Source organism: Danio aesculapii, chromosome 9 (genome assembly GCF_903798145.1).
Source record: "Danio aesculapii chromosome 9, fDanAes4.1, whole genome shotgun sequence".
Taxonomy (NCBI): Eukaryota; Metazoa; Chordata; class Actinopteri; order Cypriniformes; family Danionidae; genus Danio; species Danio aesculapii.
In genome coordinates, this window is record NC_079443.1 from 9642099 (window position 1) to 9659059 (window position 16961).

A 16961-nucleotide genomic window follows, 5' to 3' on the forward strand; every position below is an offset into this window, starting at 1 on the left:
AACTCGTACAGAAACTATACCTGGATGATCGAAGCTTTCAGCGGTACTTCAGACTTAGCTAAGCCCAGTTTGATGAGCTGTTGTCTGGTGTTGGCAAGATGATTCTACAGACACCAACAACTGGCACTACGTCATAATCATGCCTCTAGAAGCCTCTTTATGCGGCGCGAATGTCTGCTAAAATTCAGATTTTCCAACTCCAGTGATTCGCACCCTAAGCACATTAAACGTGTAAAAGCACAATTCGCGTCACCTCATTTGTGCGAATAGCTGCACAGGATGTCTATTTGCATCTTTGCATTGACTTAACATCTAAATCACTCACGATTGATGCTTCATCCACATCTGGTGTGAACGCAGCATCAAACTACCATTGGTCTGTGGTGATTGCTGTACATAAAAGCCAGGTGTGGCTCTCAGGCTCCGCCTTCTTTAAACTGATAATTTTTTCTAGTTCATTTTTTTCTCATCATTCTGTCAAAGTCATCCCCAAGTAAAAACATAAGCACTCTTTAGAGCTTTTTTGTTGCTGTATGTTTGTTTGTTTGTTTTGGTTTTTGCCTTTATTGTGAAAGGACAGTATTGATTTTAATCTGAAATGTGGAAGTAAGCTCTTTTCTTCGATTGTTATGTCGTCCATTTCAGTTGCGTATGGGAAAAATTACTAGGAATATCAAACAGCAGAAAATGGTCAAACTGCTTGCTCTACAAGCAACAGTTCATAACTATACTTAAAACTAAAATAGTATAATCACAAAATACCACTTTGCAACATCAAGCATCATAAAAATGTTTTTTATAAAGCTAAAAATTATTGGAAGTGAATGAGACTGGAACTCTCAAGCTAATAAGGTTCCAATGGGACTCAACTTTGGGATTCCCAATATGCAGTGCTTAACGTTGGCCACAAGATTAACTGTGTTGACTAGAGAGCTGCTTTCCTACTTGAAACTAAAGTTGCAATTCTTATTGAAAGCAGCACTGGCATTTTTCACAGTTATCACTGTCAAGCTGTTGAGAATTGGCTGGAGCTGCCAACTTCAAAACTCCAAATTCGTAGCTATTAGTGAGTCATTATTAAGACAGTATTGTGTCGTCTGAGGGAAAGGATTGTCTTTTAGTCTTAGAAGCCCAAGAATAGCTTCAACCTAGACTCCCACCTTTGAGATCTTTTCTCCATGGATGAACTAGACAAAAAAGCTCAGTGCTCTGGAATTCTCCAAGCTCTTCATCTATTTTGTTTTGTCTTTTCTCAATGTGTGCTGGAATCATGTCAGCGCTTGGACAGTCTTTTCTATGACATCCCGTGGAGCTGTAAAACCTCATGATGAGGAGTTGGTGAGGTGCACTCAGCTTTTTTTTGAAACGCTTGTTTTCTTTCCTTCTACTGTTGCTATTTGTTCTTCATCCAGAGTGTGTTGCCACATTAAACTTGGAAGACATCTTTGCTGATACAATCATTCTATATGCTTCCTTCCAATAGACTTTGCTTTTGATCGAAAATGCTCCATCATATATGACCTACGCTCCTTTGAGAGCGCTACGAAAATCATAAATCAACAGCAAGACTGTTTGAAACTGAAGTATGGCTAAAGACATCTTTTGTTTGGGAAAAAGCCACCATCTGCTCTTTTTCCATCAGAAACTGTACCTTTTGTCCACACGGAAAAGCCTCTCTGGTCTCCTGTGTTGTGTTAAGCACTTGGAATATGCCGTATGTGGTTCCTGTTTGAGCTTTTTAGACTCCCTCCATTAGGGTTCCTTGTTTTTTCACTTTCGTCTCAGCAGGATTATGGTGATAAATGATTTAAATGAGTCCAGTAACTGGGTTGTCGAGATGAATTCCTGGAATAAACCCGCTCACTGAAGCGTGCGGTACTGTGTGTGAATGAGTGCGGCAGGTTAACAGGAACGCACTTATTACAGCTATGTTCATTAAGAGCTCAGATGAAGAGATAATTAATGCAAATGACAGTTATTTTTGTGGTGATAAAGGCACCTATCATATTGCTATTGTTTGGGTAAACCAACTTTAAGCTTAATATTGTTTTCTTGCTTTCAGTTACCATGTTTAGCACTTAAAACTGAATAAATTGAATACATTGTACATACTGCTATTTTGGTCACAATTTATTTTCATTCATTTTCCATTGACTTAGTCTCTATTTCAGAGGTCACCACTGCAGAATAAACCGCCAACTATTCCCTGTTTCGCCAACTATCGATGTCCTTCCAGCTGTAACCCAGTACTGGGAAAAACCCCACAGACGCACGCACACACTCATACACTATGGCCAATTTAGTTTATTCAATTCACCTATAGCGCATGTCTTTGCATTGAAACCCAAGCAAACACGGGGAGAACAAACTCCACAAACATACAAACAAGAAATTCCAACGGCCCAACTAGGACTCAAACCAGCGACCTTCATGGGAGGTGACAGTGCTAACCACAGAGCCACTGTGCTGCCACACTTTATTTTAAAAACACAATTATTGCTGTTAACATACCACTTTCTATGATCATTGCCTCAATAAACCCCCAATTTGATGCTTATTTATGGTACATGCAAGTATTTAGGTAGGAATTAGACTATACAATGTACTTTAAAACTACAAATAAACAGCCGAAAGATAAATAAAAAACACTATTTAAAGCAGTGATGCTCAAACCAGGGCCTGCAGGCCAAAGTTGGCCCTTTGAATACTTTGATTTGGACCGGCAGAGGGAAAATGATTGTGAAGGGTTGAGGAATGCCTTTATTGGAGAATCTCATTTCAGTTTTAGTGTAACCTTTTGTTTAATTTATTGTGATGCAACAAAAAAGCAAACAGCAAACTTGTAAATGTTGTAAATAAATCAGATTTTTAAAAATGTACATACTGTTACTTAACGAATAGGGAACAAAGCAGAAGATCTCAGCGTGCAAATCAGGGCAAAGGCTGGTTCGGCATGACTAGTGTTCAACATTGAACTCCATTGTTTTATAAGTGGAATTTTTTGTATGGGTTTATTGTAATAGGTTCATTAAAATAATATACATTTTGGAAAATATTGAATGCATTAGTAAATATGGTTGAAGTAGTTGTTTCTGTTTATTTTTACATTTTATGAAATAAATTAGGAAATTACCCATGGCAACCTTAATGTAATACAGTTTGCGATGATTACTTTTGACCCACAGCTGTCAATCAAGCTTGGATTTTGGCCCTTTATAAAAAAAAGTTTAGGCACCCCTGATTTAATATGGAGCCAGATCAGTCTCAAAAATAATACATTTACAAAATGAATATCATACATCCACAACACAATTCACATTTACAAAATCCAATTTGTAAGTTCAAAACACGATTCAAAAACACTCAAATCCAAATCATAAATAAAAAAAAATATTCAAAAATAGATAAATCAAATTTATAAATATAAAAACTATTTAAAATATGTAAACTTAATTTTTAAACTCAAAACATGATTCAAAAACACTTAAATCCAATTGGAAAATTCCAAAAAGATTGAAAATTACACAAATCAAATTTGTAAATATAAAAACTCCTAAAAGAAATGACAAATTCAAAACATGATTCAGAAATACTCAAATCAAATTTGTAAGTTCAAAACACGATTCATAAATATGGAAATCTAATTTGTTTTTTTTTAATTTTGTATTTGTATTATTTTTGAGACTGATCTGGCTCCATAGTTTAAAGGAACACTCCACCATTTTTCGAAAAAGGCTCATTAGAGATAAAGTTGCCTTCTGGCGGGGTCACTTTTAGCTTAGCTTAGCATAATTAATTGTATCGGGTATGATCATTAGCATTCCGTTCAGTTTCTTTTTTAATTAGAGTAAAATGAGCCATTTTCCAAAAAAGTGTTTGTGTTCCATTAATAGTGAGAATGAGTCTTTAAAGTCTGTGTGAAATCTAAATTAACTGTTTATTAGGTCTGCACACATTGTTATTGTTGTGAAGAATTATTATGTACGTGTGAATCCACTGTAAATAAATGTTTACTGTGGTAATCTTCAAATCTGACCATTCTAAACTTCTGCAATGTGCAAAAAGAAACACCCCTCCCTAATCTTTAAACTAGTCATAATTATTGTGATTAAAATTTGCATTATAAGACATGATTAATAATTTTTGTAAACATTTAATCTGTAAATGCCAGTCTAAGTTCTACGGCAAGGTTCTTCGTTGCTTTGAAACTCCTGTCGTGACAGCCATGTTGTACTTTTCACGCTTTTTATTCACATATAAACTAATGCAAAGTACACTTTCAGTATTATGACTGCTCATCTGTAGTGAGAGCATACTGTAGTTTTAATGACGGCTGTGGTGTTGTTCTGTCCTCAGCTGTGCATCAACATGGTGAACGAGCGGATCCATCAGTTCACAGCAGAGGTGCTCTTCCAGCAGGAGCAGCATGAATGTCTGCAGGAGGGGGTCGCCATGGAAACGCTCCGCTCCCTCGGTAGCCAGACGGCGGTGCTGGACTTCTTCTTCCAGGTAGGTATTTGGAGCAGGCTTTCTTGGAGCTGGAGAGAGTCAGGGATTCAGTCTTAAAAAGTAAACCAAACAACATATATATATATATATATATATATATATATATTGATGGACCCAAATGGACCCTGAGTATGTGTCAATACTGCTGCCATAATTGTACAATGTTCCTAGGACAAAAGTCATTCAAGCGCTCTAGTCAAGACTAAAGCCAATCTGAAGATGCTAGACTTTTGCGCTGCATATCACATATTTAATGAGCAAAAAAGAAAGCAAAACATCAAGGCAGAACATTTCATAGGTAAAATATATTTTTTTTTTATAAAAAAAAATTTTGTTACAAACTTTTGTGCACAAGTAACGTGAAAACACAATCACTTACTGCACTGACTAGAAGGCAAGGTAGTACCAACTTGCAAAAAATTTTTTGTAGAATAAAATCAGCAAACAATGTAAATAAAATATGACAAGACGCTGCGATGCCAGAAACTTGTATTATTGAAGTAATGGCTATTTTTTGAAGTAACTTAAAAAAATAAGGGTGGCTGATAACAACAGTGTCTGCGCCTCAATGTGCATACTGTCCACCATAAATTATTAAATACTACAAATATTATATATCATTTAGATGAGAAAGGTAGATATGCACATTGAGACGAAGGGATCTCGATGGTTCATACGAATCGTTCATTATGGAGATTCATTCACAAACGAATCACTGTCTTGCAAAATCACATATTTGCAAACTGATCACTGGGAAAACTCCTGATCATAGATACAGTTGAAGTCTATTGAATTATTGAATTATTAGCCCCGTTTATTTTTTCCCCAATTTCTGTTTAACAGAGAGAAGATTTTTTTCAACACATTTCTAAACATAATAGTTTTAATAACTCATTTCTAATAACTGATTTATTTTATCTTTGCCATGATGACAGTAAATAATATTTTACTGGATATTTTTCAAGACTCTTCTTGACAGCTTAAAGTGACATTTAAAGGCTTAACTAGGTTAATTAGGTTACCTAGGCAGGTTAGGGTAATTAGGCTAGTTATTGTATAACGGTGGTTTGTTCTGTAGACTATCGAAAAAAAAAATATAGCTTAAAGGGGCTAATAATATTGACCTTAAAATGGTCTTTAAACAATTAAAAACTGCTTTTATTTTAGCCGAAATAAAACAAATAGACTTTCTCCAGAGGAAAATATGTTATCAGACAGACTGTGAAAATATCCTTGCTCTGTTAAACATCATTTCAGTCCTCCACTGCACCTTGGTCCCACATTCATTTCAAAGGAGCGCTACCCTGTACCAAAAAAGTGGCTCTTTTGATGCATAGGCATGGGCCGGTAAGATTCTGACAGTATGATAACCTTGGATAAAATATCACGGTTTGACAGTATTGTGATTACTGCTCTAAAATATATTCTTTTTTAATGTCTGGGTAAATAACTAAAACTTTTTTCCCCTTTGAACACAATATATTTTATTTTAGGTAACATTTGTAATATTTTGGAACAGTAGGCATGTCAGGCTAAATAATTACAATGAATCATTGACTTCTGCTGTCTTCATTTGTGTAACCACGGGAAGTGACACTGACAGCCGAGGTGCGGACCCACATGCAGGTTTATTAGCGAGGTCAGGCCAGCAATGGTCAACACAGGGGCAAACAGATGTATACAGGCAATCCAGAATCGTAGTCAATACGCAGGCAGATGGTTAAAGGCAGGCAGCAAACAGGATTAAACAAATAAACAAGGCAAGGATCAAAAAACACGGTAAAGCAAAACAAAGGAAACCCTTTTTGTGATTTCACTAGAACAGATTACACAACTCAGCAACATTGTTTGTGCTAGTGCTGCTTATGTAGTGCAGTAATCAGTCCAAAATCAGCATCAGCTGTGAGAGTGTAATCAGCCAGAATCAGGAACCGGTTGTGTGTGTGGTGCATTACTGGGATCTGTAGTCCATAACATGGCATATTTGTAGTTCGTGTGAAAGTTTACTAGTGGTTAGATCGCTGGTGATCATGACAATTTGTTTCAAAAACACAGATTTCTTTACAATTTAAAATGGAACCTTTGGATATCTTTTCTGTTGGGAGATACTGTTGTCCTAAAAAAAAAAATCTTACATTTGTCATAGGAATGGTATAGCAAAACATATTGTTTTAAAACCTTAACTTTTCCAAACCGCAGTTAACCTTGAAAGCGGTTATTGTCCCATGCCTATTGACGCATTCCTTCCAATAGACAACAACTGCGTAGTCGACATCTAATGTAAATATCTATAGAAATGCTCCAGCAATGTTTTAGATTTTTTTTGTTTTTGTGTTTATTTCTTGTTTTTGTAGTTCTTTTTCAGTAGTCCAAACGTATTTAACTGTAACTGCTAATTTTCATCTGTTCCTCTCTGCCAGATTTTAAAGAAGGCAACTTTAAATCCAAAACACATTAATATACATACAATAACAGTAAAAATTCACGCAACAAAAAAATATTAAAAAATCAATAACAATTTCATGAAAACAATAACAAAGAATTTGCACGATTACAAACTTGATTCACTTTTCTTTAACGTAAATTTAAATGTTAAATGATCTAAGTTTTAAATTTCATTCATAACGGTCCTTAAAAGGTCTTACAAAGTCTTAAATTTGACTTGGTGAAACCTGCAGAAAGTCTGGACGAAGAGAGGAAAGTTCTCCAAAAATGTACTGTAGAGCAGGGGTTACCAATCTCGGTCCTGGAGGGCCGGTGTCCCTCCAGGGTTTAGCTCCAACTTGCCTCAACACACCTGCCTGGGTGTTTCAAGTATACCTAGTAAGATGTTGATTAGCTTGTTCAGGTGTGTTTGATAAGGGTTGGAGCTAAAATCTGCAGGACACCGGCTCTCCAGGAACAAGTTTGGTGACCACTGCTGTAGAGCATCTTTCCCATCCATAAGCACTTGGCCATCTATTGCTCTTTCACTTTCATTTCTGCTACTGCCATCTCCGTTTTTACTGACCCCACAATAAATATGACTTGTCTATAAAGGAGTGTTGAATTCCCCTTAGGTGTCACAAAGATGTGATAAAGCCCATCTTTTAGACTATGACTCTGTTAGTCGTTTGGCAGATGTGCCCAATTTATGAGTCATGTGATGACTTCTGCCTTTAGTCTAGAACAAGTGACACAGTTTTCACATCACTCAACAGTGATATTTGTATTGAGCTTAACTGATTAGTCATGAAAAGAACAGCATTCTGTAGACTTGAATGTGCTGTATGTACCAAACTTGAAACCTTATACCTGATTTCCGATTAAAGCCTTTTTTTTCCTGTAAGGCTGCTGAGACACTATTAGCATTTTATCCACCTTTTCTCCTATGCCTCTTGATCAGAGTACAGAATGTGAGCAAAAATGGAGTGACAAAAATTTCCAGTTTGCTATAAAAGCATTTTCTAACCTCTGATGGTAAAATTTAAAGGGATAGCTCAGCTAACAATGTACATTTCCTCCCCAAGTGGTGTAGTGTTTTTATAGGGTGGATCGGAAGTACTTTTATGCATTTCTTTTTCAGTGTTGTTGTTGAACACAAAACAAGATGTTCTGAGAGATGTTAGGAAAAAGCAACTATTGACATTCATAGTAAGAACAAAAAAACTATGGAAGTGATAGCTGTTTTTTCTTCAGTTTCTACATTATTATAAAAAAGTAACTCAAACAGGGCTGGAACAAGTGGGGGATGAGTAAACGGTAGTGACAGAATTTTCATTTTTTTGTGAACTATCCTTTTAAATATAATGCATTATTTTAAAATTCAGTAAACAGAGAGGTTTTTTTTTTTCAAGGTTCAGCACAATAAGGGAGTGTTTTAAATTAAAAAAAAAATTAATCTGGCCAAAGTTTAATGTAGCCTGCATCAAACTGACACAAAACATTTGCTCAAAGGCTGGTTATTTAAATTAACATTTAATTATTGCCACTTGATTTTAATAAAATAATCTACTAGCCAACATGAAATTTAATTTGTTTATTTATCAGTATCATGCTTATTTGACTGTTTAGAAATTTGTTATGTATAGGCACTTTTTACTCTAACTCTCCATGTGGAAACAAGAAACACTTAATCATCAAAACTGTATCTGTTGTGTGACTTTAAATATCTGCTCTTAACTCCACCCATAATCAAACCACTCCACTCACATAGTCTGTAGTTGTTGCTTTGTGAGAGTTATTGGAGTAAATTCTGTCAGTGAGTGTTTTAAATCAATAAAGTGACGATATTCTCCTCACAGTTCATCCATTGACTATTAAAAAGTATCTTACTAGAATTTAACTTTTAAAAATCCATTCAGCAGGCAGGAAATAACCCCAAAAACTCAAAACAAGCAATTTGATGGACACTTTGATTATTAGTCCATTGTACGGAATACAAAATAAAAGAAAATACAGTGAACTTAAAATAGGTTTGGCCATAAATATGATAATAAACTATTGTCACATTTGATAACCAAGGGTAAAAATATAAAATATAAAATTAAGCACAAAGTTAAACATCCTTATCAACCAGTTTTTACTATTTATATGGATTATTTGTCATTGTCATTGTCACATTGTCATTGTTTAAAATGATTTGAGTGTATCTGTATGGACGTACATGCCTGTAAAAAATAAGGTAAATTCAAACTTTATGAAATTTATTGTGCTCATGTGACATGGTTGTGAACAAGCGTGCACATTCTTGTGGAGATTGCACAATAAGTGACACTATAACAGTAGAAAAGATCTCAAAAACACACTTGTTTTAGTGTGTGATGCTTAATTCAGTGTTTCAATTACCATTTTAGCCACTACATGGCAGCACAAGAATTAGATTTGGGCAATGGATTTGTTCAAGTGGAAGATGCCCAAATTTAAAGCGCAAACTGCTAATTATAACTCAATAGTGGCATATTATAAAGAGCCATAGAAATATTGACTAAAATTACTTTTATTTCTATGTTACTTTGTTCACAAAAAACCTCATTGTGTGTGTTGTGTGTGTTTCAGAAGCCTCAGGGAGTGCTGTGTATCATTGATGAGGAGAGTCAGTCCCTCAGGCCATGTGAAGTCAACCTTTACAAGCGCCTCCAGATTCAGCTGGATTCCTCTGCTACAGACGCTGTCTCCCTCACAACCAAGGATGGCAATGGGAACCCCCCGCCTAAAGACCAGGGGCCATCGTTTACCGTCGCACACTATGCCGGCAAGGTGAGTTACTGGAAACCACAAGTTCACATGTGCACATGCTGAGGTCATGCTCATGTGCCTCACACACAAACACAAAGCCACAGTCACACACTTCTGAGAAGCCCACTAGAGAGTCAACACGCTGTCATCCTGAGACCGACAGCTATTATTAGCACTGAACTCATGTTTGTGTGTGTGTGTTTGTGTCCTGTATTGCAGATGACCTATGACCTGACCGGCTCGCTGGACAGGAACAAGGATGTTCTTCCTCAAAACATCTTGTTTGTTATGAAAAGTAAGGAACAAGAGCTACTGATACAATTATTTAGTTATAATTGTTTTTACTACAACTAAATAGGGCTGACTATAGGTTGACTGTAAACTATAGTTTTTGAAGCAAGTCTCTTATGTTTATCAAGGCTGCATTAACTACCCAGCCAGTTTTGAATTTAATATTTTAGGGGAAAGTTCACCCACAAATGAACATTTTTATTATTTACTCACTCTTGACTTGTTACATTACAGTTTTTTTTTCTTTTTTTAATCTGTAACCATTGACTTTTGTAGTAGGTAAAACCAATACCAAGGCAGTCAATGGTTAAAGGTTTCCAACATTCTTTGATATGGCTTTTTTTTTGTTCAGCATAACAAAAACCACACACATAAAAAAAATCAGCTTAGAACAAAAGTAGTAAATTATTGAAATATACATTTTTTTTTGGGTGAACTGTCCCTTGAAACCCATATAACTATAATTCTGAATCAAATGCTATCTACTGTAGTATCTGACTTGTCCCGCCCCCTTCAAGGTGCTATTGCTAAAAGTATATGTGCTTGAGCTCAACCACTCTCACTGTGATAAAAACAAAGTGCTACTGGCTATAATTTTTAGTTGTGATTGGTCATAACTAGTACACTTACTTTTTCAGAATGTGTGTATATTTCATTCTAACATTTTTTTTTTTAATTATGAAACACTAGCATTCTGAGTATTTATAAATTTAATGGTCATAATGGTCAAATTGAACGCATATATTTCAGTCTGCTACTTTTTCCGTGCCTTTAAATACACTGTCCCTGTTGCCTAGCAACTTCTCAACTAACAGTCTAGTAATTTGTTAACAATTATGGTAATAATAATATATTATAATGACTTCATTATAAGATTGATTCTAAAATCTCAATAGAAGCTTCGAATGTAAAAGTTTCATATGAATATGAATAGTCTCAATGACTGCTATGGCCATTTTAGTGGTTACAGAATTCTGGTAGTTCTGGTGTTAATTTGGTACAAAAATACAGTTGGAAAAAAAGAAGTAATGATGCAGCTGGTGCTACAACCGGCCCTACTTCACAAATCAACTAAGGGGCAGCACGGTGGCGTAGTGGGTAGCACAATCACCTCACAGCAAGAAGGTCACTGGTTCAAGCCCCGGCTGGGTCACATGGCATTTCTGTGTGGAGTTTGCATGTTCTCCCCGTGTTCATGTGGGTTTCCTCCGGGTGCTTTGATTTCCCCCACAAGTCCAAAATCATGTGGTTTGGGTGAATTTGGTAAGCTAAATTGTCCGTAGTGTATGTGTGTGAATGAGTGTGTATGGATGTTTCCCAGTAATGGGTTGCAGCTGGCAGGGCATCCGCTGCTTGAAACAAATGGTGGATAAATTATTTTCAATTAATTAATAAAGGGATTAAGCCGAAAAGAAAATGAATGAATGAAATCAAATAAGGTTGATCCTGAATCCAGTTCATCCTGAATCCATAGTTCCTGTGTGAAATATAAAACCTCCAGTGACGCCTCTTGCATGGTTGCTTTTAAATATAAGTGGCTTTCCTAGACATTAAAGCTGCACTAAGCAAATGTTTGCCACACAATGTTGAAATGATTTGAAAGCACAACAAAACAAATTTAAACAAAACATCCATAATCCAAGCCCCTTTTAGATGTCTCAGCTATAGTTACTAGTCACTCCCCTTTGTTTTACGCCCCGTTTTAGGACTTGGTCTGACTCTGTGGTCAAAAACAATGTAGGTATTTAAAAGCACAACAAAACAAACATGAACATAACCCAACAAAATTTCCCCCTTTCTGATATCTCTGTTATAGTTACTAGACATGCTCCTTACCACTGATCAGCTACAAGTCTTTTAGGATTCGGTCCGACTCAGTGGACAAAAACTGATGCACGCAGGATTAGAAATCAAAAAACAATGTTGATATTTAAGAGCACATCAAATACTCACCCATAACCCAACAAACCTTTTTGATATATCAGCTATAGTTTCTAGGCACACTCTTTACTGCTGATTGGCTTCAAGTGTTAAATATTGAATAGTGCACCTTTAATGCTGTGATAGCATGCTAATGTCATATACTCAAATCTACCAGCATCCATTGCCATAATTTTTAGAATGCCTTATAGCAGGATGAAAAATATCTTAGCTGCTTAGCATAGGTTAATTTAATGTATAGGTACATTTAGAAAATAGCACTAAAGTATTGGGTAATGGAAGCCTGGATAATGCAAGCTTGTTCATCTTTAGAACAATTATAAAATGTTCAGCAGGTCAGAAGGTTTTGAATGGGCTGCTGTTGTGTTTGGGGGGGGCGGTGTAAACAAGGGGAGACAATTAGCTCTGGCGCCTGCTGTAATTAGGTTTAAACACATGTAGCCTTGTGTTTATTTTCTCTCTTGGTTTCTCTCTTTCCCCCCTCTGAACAGCGAGTGAGAACGTGCTCATCCATCAAATGTTTCAGTGTAAACTGACTCAGACTGGCTCACTGGTTCCCCAACACCAGCGCATGAAGCTCCGTGGACCCAAAGGCACACTGATAAACAAAAGCACCACGCTAAATCCTGCCAGAGATGCCAAGAAATATGTGGAACTGAACAAGGTACATCAATACACCAGTGGAAACTTTGCAGACTATTGACTTTTAACTTATTTTGTTTTGTTTTTGTTTTGTTTTGTTTCATAAATGCATACATGCAAACATATAAACTTAAACAAACACACACAACGTTATTTGATTAGTTCATTTTGTTCATTTCCTTGCTGGCTTGAATCTGTTTTTATACACTTTAATTTATTTATATTAATTATTACAAAAATATATACACTTTATACACTATAAAATCTTTCTTAATACATTATTAATCATGTAATTTTTTGTCAATATTTTATTTTGAAGAATTTTAAAATATAATTTCCTTATGTTTTGTTAAAAAATAATATGATTACATACAGACACACACACACACACACACACACACACACACACACACACACACACGCACACACACAGCTTATTAATTTCATTTAACTGTAAAATATTTTATTTATATTATTAATTCTAATTCAGTGTAATAAATAAACATATTTATATATATTTAATTCTATATATTTATTTTATTTATATAAATTATTTACAGTAATGCATCTTTAACTCTTTTTGATAATATAGTTTAGAAATATTTAATGCTTATTTTATAAATATAAATGTATGTTTTAATATAAATATTTTATATAATAGAGTTTATAAACGATAATGATATAAAATTATTAAAAAGCATTAATAAAAACAAACAGTGCTCAACATATATGAGAGCACCTTCACAAATCTCTCATTTAAATTAATATTTTCTAAAGAATGTTTTACAATATCTTATTTGTGCATATATGTTAGTTTAGTCAGTACTGAAGCCAAATCTGGTGCTTATCTAACAAAATAACTTATGATAGTCCAAAATTAGTTCTCCCTAATTTATATGTTAGGGAAAATATTAAATAAAACCATTTAAAAAGAGCTAAATTTAAGAGAAACAAAACATATATACAATTTTGTTGAAATGTTGTAGTATGTTATTTTCTTTTCCAATATTTTGCATGAATTTAATTGTATTATCTTTCAATTTCTAAATATGTTTGGTGACTAAAATATTATTTCATCCTTTTAATAAATCTGTTTTGTTCAAATGCACAAAAATAATACCTATATTCACTGAGAAATGGATTAAAATATTCAGTTTCAAAATGGGGTGTATTCATTTATGCTGATCATGGTATTTATTTTTAATGTTACAAATTTAGTCATCTGATGCTTTATTTTTTATTTTGCCCTTTTTATTGTACAAAAATAATGATTAATTGAGAGAATGGGGGTGAAAATGCTCCATATTTGAAGAAATATTGTAAACAGGCCTTTGTTTGCTTTTGAGCTTGTGTAAATGTGGGCTTCCCTCAGTCTATGACGTACAGTATATGCTTCAGGACTAGTGTTGTTTAGTCAGCGTGACTTTTGAATCCTCCACAAACATGCATGCTGACGATCATAAGCCACAGAAGTGACGATCATGCGCCACGTGACGCTGCCAGACCCATGACCAGACCTTGTCAGAACAAACCGTGCCTTTTCCCAAGCCAAGCTATTTTTAGCTTATCGAGCCTGTGTTGCGGAAGTGACCTAAATTAGACAGCGTTACCCCAAATACATGCAGCCCATTGATCAGCTTTCTGAAATCCCATTCAGAGAAAACACGGGCGTCACAGCAGGCACAAAACACAGAGATGCGTCACTCGGCCTGTTTGCTGGCTTTCTCAATCACCTATTTCAGCCTAGTGCTTTCTTTTATTATCACTAGCCACATTTACATACACACCTTTTTAATGTTCTGATTAAAATCCTACCTATTGAAAGATTTGTTTGTGTGTTTACATGAAATTCTATCTTGTGGTGTTTATATTCGCCATTTTATTCTGTATGTACAAACTAGTCGTTCCTGTTTCCTTTGTCAAAATGAATTCAGATCCATTATTTCTTAAGCACAGTTTTTGTTTTAAAGTATTTCTCTCAATCAAGCAACAGCATGAATGTGGTGGCATGCGAGTGCTGTAAGGTGACTTGTGCTATAAGGACAGACACAGGATGATGTGTTTTGGTACTGCGTGAGCATTTACAGTGCATCCGGAAAGTATTCATAGCGTTGCACTTTTTCCACATTTTTTTTAATGTTTAGACTTACTCCAAAATGGATTGAATTCATGTATTTCCTCAAAATTCTACACACAATACCCCATATAATGACAATGTGAAAAAAGATTTTTTGAAATCGTTGCAAATTTATTAAAAATAAAAAGCCTGAAAAATCACATGTGCATAAGTATTCACCGCCTTTGCCGTGAAGCTCTAAATTAAGCTCAGGTACATTCTGTTTTCACTGATCACTCTTGAGATGTTTCAGCAGCTCAACTGGCGTTCACCTATGGTAAATTCAGTTGATTGAACATGATTTGAGAAGGCATACAACTATCTATATAAGGTCCAGGGTTGACAGTGCATGTCAAAGCACAATCCAAGCAAGAAAAAAAAGAAATTGTCTGTAGACCTCCAAGACAGGATTGTCTCAAGGCACAAGGCTGGGGAAGGTCACTGCAGGTCTAAAAGTTCCATTGAGCACAGTGGCCTCCATCCGTAAGTGGAAGATGTTAGGAACCACCAGGACTCTTCCTAGAGCTGGCCGGCCATCTAAGCTGAGTGATCGAGGAGAAGGGCCTTAGTCAGGGAGGTGATCAATAACCTGATGGTCATTCTGTCTGAGCTCTAGCGTTCTTCTGTGGAGAGAGGAGAACTTTTCAGAAGGACAACCATCTGTGCAGCAATCCACCAATCAGGCCTGTATGGTAGAGTGGCCAGACAGAAGCCAGGAATTTGCCAAAAGGCATCTGAGGGACTCACAGACCATAAGAAACAGAATTCTCTGTTCTGATGAGACTGAAATTTAACTCTTTGGAGTGAATGCCAGGCGTTACATTTGGAGAAAACCAGGCACCACTCATCACCAGGCTAATACCATCCCTACAGTGAAGCATGGTGGAGGCAGCATCATTCTGTGGGGATGTTTTTCAGCAGCAGGAACTGGAAGAGTAGTCAGGAAAGAAGGAAAGATGAATGCAGCAATGTAGAGAGACATCCTGAATGAAAACCTGCTTCAGAGTGCTCTTGACCTCAGACTGGGGCGACGGTTCATCTTCCAGTAGGACAATGACCAAAAGCACAGCCCCAAAATATCAATGGAGTGGCTTCACAACAACTGGACCAAAATTTCCAGACAGGCGTGCCAAGCTTGTGACATTATATTAAAAAGACTTCAGGCTGTAATTGCTGCCAAAGGTGCATCCACAATGTATTGAGCAAAGGCTGTGAATACTTCTATATGTGTGATTTTTCAGGGTTTTTTTATATATAAATTTGTACCAAAAAAAAAAAATAAATCTTTTTCACATTGTCATTATGGGGTATTGTGTGTAGAATTACATTAATTGGGTAGATTAGATAGAAAATGAAAATAAAAAGGTTAACACGTATTGTGACCAATTGCCCCATCACTTAATTCATTCTCTTGTTTTGTTTCCCTTTTAATTTGTGTCCAGGTTTATTAATTCATCCGCATGCTTCAGGTCAATCATGTAATTTGTTCATATGCCTTAGTTAAATTTACCTTGGCACGGGAGCAAATTAGCACAGCCATGACTGACCTCAAATGAGGAATTGAATTAATACACTTGGTCACAAATTAATAAGTTGTGGGAATAAATTATGAATTAATTGGTGCTCCGTCTAACTCAACCCCCACATAAACGTCCACTGTATGTGGGGAGCATTGTAATAATCATCCTATTTTCAAATCATTTAAAAATCAAGTCTGTTGGAAATTCACTGGGTTATTGAAAAAATATGTATACTTGATTTAGTAATACGTTTGTCAATTATGTGACGTTTGATTTTAGTATCCACATCTAATTAGACCAGTATAAAGCTTTTATATACATAAAAACAATACTTTATCATCTTTTGTGCATGTGAATATAGGGGTGAAATTATACACTAAACGTCATTGAGTGTTAAAGATGTATTATTATAAAATGGTACACAACATACTTATTGTGACTTATTAATACTATATAATGAACTAATATACTCTGTCATCAACGTTTTCTAGCTTTTTTTGTATGTAAACTATTGCTCCATTACACGGACATTATTCTGTGAATTGTGATTTTTTTTGATGAACATGCTAAATCATGTAAAGAGAGAATAAACATGACACTTTTGTTGTTCTGATGCTAGAAAATCTATGGAATCTTGGACTCATACTGTAGGTTGAATTTCAGCATTAATCTGTTTTGATCAATGCGAACAGACTTAATGATCCAAAAATATCCTTCATTCTCTT

General features: G+C 35.5%; 1 protein-coding gene across 1 annotated transcript in view; it reads left to right on the forward strand.

The window, feature by feature from the left end:
• myo16 (myosin XVI) overlaps nt 1-16961 on the forward strand; it is a 255324-nt gene that overhangs the window by 159308 nt on the left and 79055 nt on the right. The window contains 4 exon segments of the mRNA XM_056464750.1: nt 4357-4509; nt 9547-9747; nt 9946-10021; nt 12450-12622. Of these exon segments, the coding sequence (XP_056320725.1) occupies nt 4357-4509; nt 9547-9747; nt 9946-10021; nt 12450-12622 (603 nt within the window).